General features: G+C 38.0%; 1 protein-coding gene across 1 annotated transcript in view; it reads left to right on the top strand.

Annotated features, from left to right (window-relative positions):
• The first annotated feature begins 359 nt into the window (after positions 1-359).
• Positions 360-7,001, top strand: part of LOC119907855 (vascular cell adhesion protein 1-like) — a 28,426-nt gene continuing 21,784 nt past the window's right edge. Inside the window, exons 1-3 of the mRNA XM_038725539.1 lie at positions 360-507; positions 854-912; positions 1,081-1,491. Coding sequence (XP_038581467.1) covers positions 870-912; positions 1,081-1,491 — 454 coding nt within the window. The 5' untranslated portion in view covers positions 360-507; positions 854-869. The remainder of the gene's footprint in view (positions 508-853; positions 913-1,080; positions 1,492-7,001) is intronic.

Raw genomic sequence — 7,001 nt, 5'->3', positions numbered from 1 at the left:
ATTATTAACTAACTGATCACTAGGAATAATTGAATAATTAACAATGCTACCCAGAGGTCCCGAGACTTCATAACTGGGTATTCTCATAAATTTATTAAAAATCATACGTAGCTGTACATGCTACATGTGTAACTGTGTCAATGACTGCTGACATAATGTGACTTGTGAAGTGCAGGAGTGAGAAGTCATAGGTCATTATTATTGTGAGTTACAGTAAAAATAAAAATCTAAGAAGATGAACAAGTCATTTTTAGATTTAAAGATGATGTAATATCTGACTTTTTTTCTCACAGGATATGAGTGAGCAAGGACAAAACTGTCATGTGATATCTGGCAGCTTTGCAACACAAAAAGTGAACTGAAAATCCTCTTTCTCCCATATTACAACAGCGAGTTTATCTGGTTTGTTGCAGTTCTGCTGACAAATAATCTTATTTCACTCCAAACCCATCACACTCATCAACAACCAACAATTTCTTATTTATTTTCTAGCTCTGGGCTCGTTTGGTAAGGAAACATTTTACTCCTTTTTTTCTCCACTTCCTAAACTAAAATATTAATTTTGTTTTCGTTTATATTCGTCATGCACTGCCCTGACAGTACATAACTTTTTCTTTTACTTTAACTGAAAAAAAAAGGGAATGGATTTTAAAGCAAAGCTCTGGTTAATCACTACTTATAAATACACTGAACTATGAACTCTGAATCAGAATCGTACAGGGCTGGTTACCGGTGTAAATTTAGGGAAGTAGGGAAGTTGCTTTTAAAGACAATGAATGATTTGTAAAAACTTAATAAGTGGTATGATTAATATAACTAAGAAGTAACAGTGTTATTGTGTTTGCAAATCCAGGTTTCTGTCTGTAAATATGGTGACAAGCAGCATGTTACTGAGTGTCCTCTTTGTTTCAGGTGAGCTCTTAGTTCTGTTTTTGGAGATGATACTTGAATCATTTCGTTACTTTGACTGTTTATGTCCTGTTGAGGTTGATGTTTTATAAAGAAAATGTTAACAGGTCAGGGAAAAACAGCAGGCAACATACTGCTGCTTTGTTTATCATGAACGTTCTCTTTGTGCAGATTTTGCTTCACATTTTGTTAATCATCTGGTTTGGGCTGCTTGTTCTGAGCCAGTAGCCCTCTTCATCACTGCACCACAGAAGATGGAAGCACTGAGTGGATCTTGTTTGCAAATCCCATGTAACTTTAGAGCTAAATCAGAACAAGACTTTGACAGCAGAAGAGAAACCTTCGGAGTGTGGATTAAAAGTGACTACAGGTTTGGCATCAATTCAAACAATGTGATTTTCAACAGTCGTGGGAAAGTTAACACCTATCCAATGAGCATTACTGGAAACCTGAGTGAGAAAAACTGCACCACTCTGTTTTCCAGTTTAAACACAAGTTATACAAACACATACTTCTTCAGAATAGAGAACAAACCATTTGTGGCAACAGCATCTTGTGATCCTCTTCAAATAACAGTTAAAGGTAAGAGTTTTGTTTTAATTAGTTAGTTTATAATGATGTATTGCAGCAGCCAACATGACCTTCACCTTCATTGTGAATCTAAACATCTACTGTAGGATGATCAACAGTATCAGTTGTGGCAAAGGTTTCAGAAACCAGTCTGTGATCAATTGAAAAAAACTGCTGGGATGTTTATACTTTAATATGTAGTTTTCAGCGGCCACTAGTGGTCCAATTCCCACAATAAACACGGAAACACCGACATGCTGGGCTTTGGCTTTTCACACAGGCATGTTCCTCTCTGCTCTGTTACTACCAACATTCCTGGCTCAGAGGCAGATCAAATCAAACCCATTTTCGGCTCCATAATGTTCCCTTTCAGACAGCCGGAAAATAAGGCATTGTGAAAGCAGCGATATACAGACATATAGAGAGACAGCCTCACACAACATGCTGTAAACTCAGGTAAACTCCCACTGCAACGTTATAGTAATAATTTTATCAGCTTGAGTTGAAATAATTCATGCTCGTTACATGATAATGTTACATTTGCTGCATTTAGCCAACATGATACATCGACGTTAGCTCGCCTGCTGATTTTCAGAAGGCTAACTAACATAACTATTTGTGTATCTTTCACTAGAGGCTCAGCAATGTGAGCACAGCTAAATGTATAGGATGATAACGAAACCGTTAGTGAGCTAGCATAGAGTATATGTATAATGAGATTGTTGCCATACTTCATAACAGTTAGACCGCAGTAAGTAACACTGCTGTAGTGAATGGGTCTTCCACTCTTGTTTTCCTGCGCTGTTATGTTGCATTATTGTATATAATGTGGATCACATAAGTTACAGTGACTGAGACAGTGGAAAAGCTGTATACTTGAGTATCAGTGGCAGATCGTGCTAACCTAGCTGGCTTCTCCTGCCTTGCATCAAGGCTAGTATAAACAAATCGCTCCACATTTGCTTTGTACCATTACAACATTTCTTGCAGGCTAAAATCAACACTTACCACAACACCCACAGTAATATCCCATAGGAAAGCAAAATCCAAGATGAGATCTCATAGTTGTTTCCTTCTTTTCTCCTATACACAGATGAGCTGCTTTTAATACCAAGGTTTAGTACCAAGAGACCAAAGGCCTTTTCTCCCACTTCTCAAATTCATCTCAGGAGAAACAACCATATAAAAACTCATCTCTGTCTGACTCTGATCAAAACAAGAGATCTCTAACTGATCTTAAATAAGTCTTGTTTAAGTCTCCTGAACATTGGACCATGAGATCAGAGAAAGAGCTCAAAGAAAACTCAGCTATGTCTCCTAGGATCTCATGATTCTTCTCAAATATGTCTTGGTTTTCTCATATTGGCCTCAGGAGCAAAAAACTCATCTCTGTCTTACTCTGATCAAAAGATGAGATCTCTACAGAATCTTAAATTAGTGTAATTTCAGTCCAGAATGTGGATCAGAAAAAAAGCTCCAAGATATTTCTCAGTTTTGTTTTAGTGACCCCACTTAGGGGTTATTTTACTCAAGTACTTTACTTACGTCAAATGTTGAGGTTGAGTATTTTCTTTTTATGGGTGTTTGTACTTTTACTCCCCTTAATTTCAAATCCTTATTGTATTTATTGTTAATTATCAGTTACAAGTTACTGAGAAAAATACAATACATTTTGACATTGAAAATAATGCACTTTCAAATGTCATGTTTTCCAATTTGTTAATGTAGTCACAGCCAGCATAACTGGAACACCCAATACTTTGACATGATGTATAGAGATGAATTTATTAAGGACCGAATGCACGCAAGAACTGACATGTATCTGTTATACAGAATAAGCACTAATAAGTACATTCACTTTGGAATACTTTTATACCTTTTACTTGAAAAGACTTTTGAGGACTTTAATTGTGGATATGGTATTTCTCCTCTTTTAAATAAAGGAAAATTGTACTCTATTTAAAGACAATCAGTCCGGCACTGTTAATTTTAGCTGGATGGCGCAGCAGCAGTGTTGTTGCCCATTGACCAGCTGTAGTGGGGTCCAAATCCAGCTCAGGCAAGCCTCCAGCATGGTTCTCCAAGCATAGACAGCAATGTAATACAATCAAGCTCACAAATAATAATAATAATAATCTTTATTTGTAGAGCACTTTTCAAAAACAAGTTACAAAGTGCTTTAACAAGTGTAAAGACAATAATACCCAAAATACAATAATACAAAAGCAATACAAGAAAACATTTAAAAGACTAAAATACATGTTTAAGATAAATATAAAATAAGTAAAATAGAATAAAAGGGATAAAATAAAGTCAAATAAGATCGGGAAAGGCTCTCCTATAAAAGTATGTTTTAAGAAGGGACTTAAAAGAGTTCACTGACTCAGCTGACCTGATTTCCTCGGGCAGGCTGTTCCAGAGCCTCGGGGGCCTGACAGCAAACGCTCTGTCCCCTTTAGTTTTCAGTCGAGACTCTGGAACAGACAACAGACCTCTGCCCGAGGATCTCAAGGTACGTGCTGGTGCATATGGGACTAAAAGGTCAAGAATATAACAAGGCGAGAGACCATGAAGAGCTTTAAAAGTGATCAATAAAATTTCAGTTCAAGTCAATTCTAAAACATACTGGGAGCCAGTGTAATGAAGCTAAGATAGGGGTGATGTGGTTCTTTGTTCTGGTTAAAAGCCTGGCAGCTGAGTTCTGGACAGTCTGGAGTCGATCAATAGATTTTTGGGTTAAAAAGGTGAAAAGGCTGTTGCAATAATCCAGGCGTGATGAGATGAAGGCGTGTAAAATGGTCTCGGTGTCCTTAAAAGTTAACATAGATCGATTTTTTGCTATATTTCTAAGTTGATAAAAATATGATTGAACAAGCTTTGTGGTGTGCTGCTCGAAATTTAAATTACTATCAAACCAAACACCAAGGTTCTTTGCAACAGGCTTAATGTGATTTACTAGGGAACCAGCAGATGGCAGTATTTGATTTGCCATCTGCTGGGACCCGATGACCAGGATTTCTGTTTTGTCTGAGTTCAGCTGGAGGAAATTATTTGACATCCGTTTTTTAACTTCACAAAGGCAGTTGTTAAGTGACTCAGCATTCCAGGGTCTGTGGATCTGACGGGCAAGTACATCAGCATAAATATGAAAAGAAATACCATGTTTATGGATAATATGTCCAAGGGGAAGCAGATACAAGGAAAACAAAATGGGACCGACCCCTGAGGCACAACATTTTTAACTGGACAGAACAAAGAGACATAGGGTTTACAGTGTAGAGGGACAAAATGCTAGACTCAGGCCCGCTGGAAGTCCAGATCTGTCCTCAATACTTAACAAGTATTGCTGGTAGAGAACACTTGGAGTTCGAAAGAAGTTACTGGAGACGGTCAGAGATCAATACAATAGAGTTTATTGTCAAAGGAAGACAAAACCCGAGCATGCCTTAGCAGACCGGTAAGGCACACTGAAAACATGGTGTGGAGCTTCTCATTATATAGCCCTGGGCTCTCCCCAGGGAAGTGGGGCCCCTGCGAGATACCTGCCTATTTTTCAATTTAATGTGGCCATTAATTAGTTCTACTGGTGTAAATCTCTTCTTTGATGTTTTCTTTTACTACCATCTTAAAAACCCCATTCCTGTAATATTATACTCCCTTAAAATCCTAATTCTTCTGTTCTTCTTAAAAACATTAATTCATCTTTATTGTCAGTTAACTGTAAAAACACATTATCTGAGGGTACTATTTCGTAGTTATAAAAATTTTAAGACATATGTGTTATAAGACACCAGTAAACTCTCGGGTCAGGCACTTCCCAGAGTTTGGGCCCCCTTAAGAGCGTCTCTGGTCATATACCAGTAGCTTCCAAATTTATAGGCCCTGTTTTTTAATAAACGATCTATATCTCCGTAACTGTATATTCACAGGTATGGAGATCTATGTCTCCATCCGCATACCTTCTGTCATAGATATGAGGCCCCGAAATGATATAATATCTGGGTACACGATCTATTCTCCTCTCCCACCGAGTAGCATCTAAGTCCTACAGTAAATCTCAGATGCATATGCTTTTAGTTGCATGCCCTTTTTTGACACATCCCTATTACACACATTCCACTGAACACTTATGAGAGGGTCATATCTCTTGGCCTGTCAACTTTGGTCTTATGCAGAGAGTAGAGCGGCACCTCAAAGTTCAGTTTAACACTCTGTCTGAAAAACACAAGGCATAACATACTGATAAATGATACATTCTGGATAAATGAAATGTATTAAGTTGGATAAATGATACATTCTGGATAAATGAAATGTATTAAGTTGGATAAATGATACATTCTGGATAAATGAAATGTATTAAGTTGGATAAATGATACATTCTTACTCAACAACAGACACGCAAAACTTCCTATTTGACAGGTAGGATGAAAACTATTCTAGGGCAGTACCAGAGATCCCCACCCAGTGCCTCAGTCTGTCTAACATGATGTTGTGATCAATGGTGTCAAAAGCAGCGCTAAGGTCCAGGAGTACCGGGACTGAGCACATACCTTCATCAGCAGACATTAAAAGGTCATTGGTGACTTTAAGCAGGGCAGTCTCGGTGCTGTGGTACTTCCTGAAACCAGATTGAAACTTTTCAAATAATTTGTTATTTTCCAGTACAGTGAGCAGCTGTTTGGACACAATTCTTTCTAGAATCTTTGCAATAAAAGGCAGTTTTGAAATTGGTCTAAAATTATGTGGGAGGGAGGGATCTAAACCAGGTTTCTTTAAAAATGGGTTCACGCAAGCCGTTTTAAAATAATCAGGGACACAACCAGTAGATAGGGAGCTGTTGAAAACAGAGATTAAATGGGGCCCAACAGAATCTATTAATTTCAGTAAAAACTTTGTAGGTATTACATCAAGTGGGCTGGAGGACACTCTCATTTGTGATACTGTTTTTAAAAGCTCAGACAAGTCGATGGGATAAAACTGGTTAAAACTCTCTTGTTGCTGGTGAGGGACCTCTGAGTAAGAGGCCACGGGGGTAATAGAGGCTCTGATTGACACCACCTTATTGGTAAAATAAGATAAAAACAATTCACAGTCATCATTACTTCCAGCTGAGGCACAAGGAGGGGTTGGGTTTACCAGCTGATCCACAGTCTTAAACAGAAACCTGGGATTGTGTTGATGTGTAGTAATGAGTTCAGGAAAATAGTGTGTTCTCGCATCCTTAACCATGTTATTGTAGTTAATTAATAAATCCTTCAGACTGAGGTAATGGACTTGGAGACTGTTTTTTTTTCATCTGCGCTCTGCTTTCCTGCATTCCCTTTTTAGGCTGCGAATGCTGTCATTTATCCAGCTTTAGACGTAGGCCTAACCTTTAGAGGAGCAGTAATATTTAGTGACGACAAGCAGATATGATTGAAGTGATCGACCAGATTGTTGGTGCTGGAATCAGTCAGGTGTTGGCTTTGGCTCTGAAACAATGTGCAAAACTTTGAAACACTTTGTTCATTAAAGAGAACACA

Source organism: Micropterus salmoides, unplaced genomic scaffold, assembly GCF_014851395.1.
Source record: "Micropterus salmoides isolate LMB-PRFRI ecotype aquatic unplaced genomic scaffold, ASM1485139v1 Ms_hic_scaffold_1, whole genome shotgun sequence".
In the NCBI taxonomy this organism is placed as follows: domain Eukaryota; kingdom Metazoa; phylum Chordata; class Actinopteri; order Centrarchiformes; family Centrarchidae; genus Micropterus; species Micropterus salmoides.
This window is presented reverse-complemented; position numbering and strand designations above follow the sequence as displayed.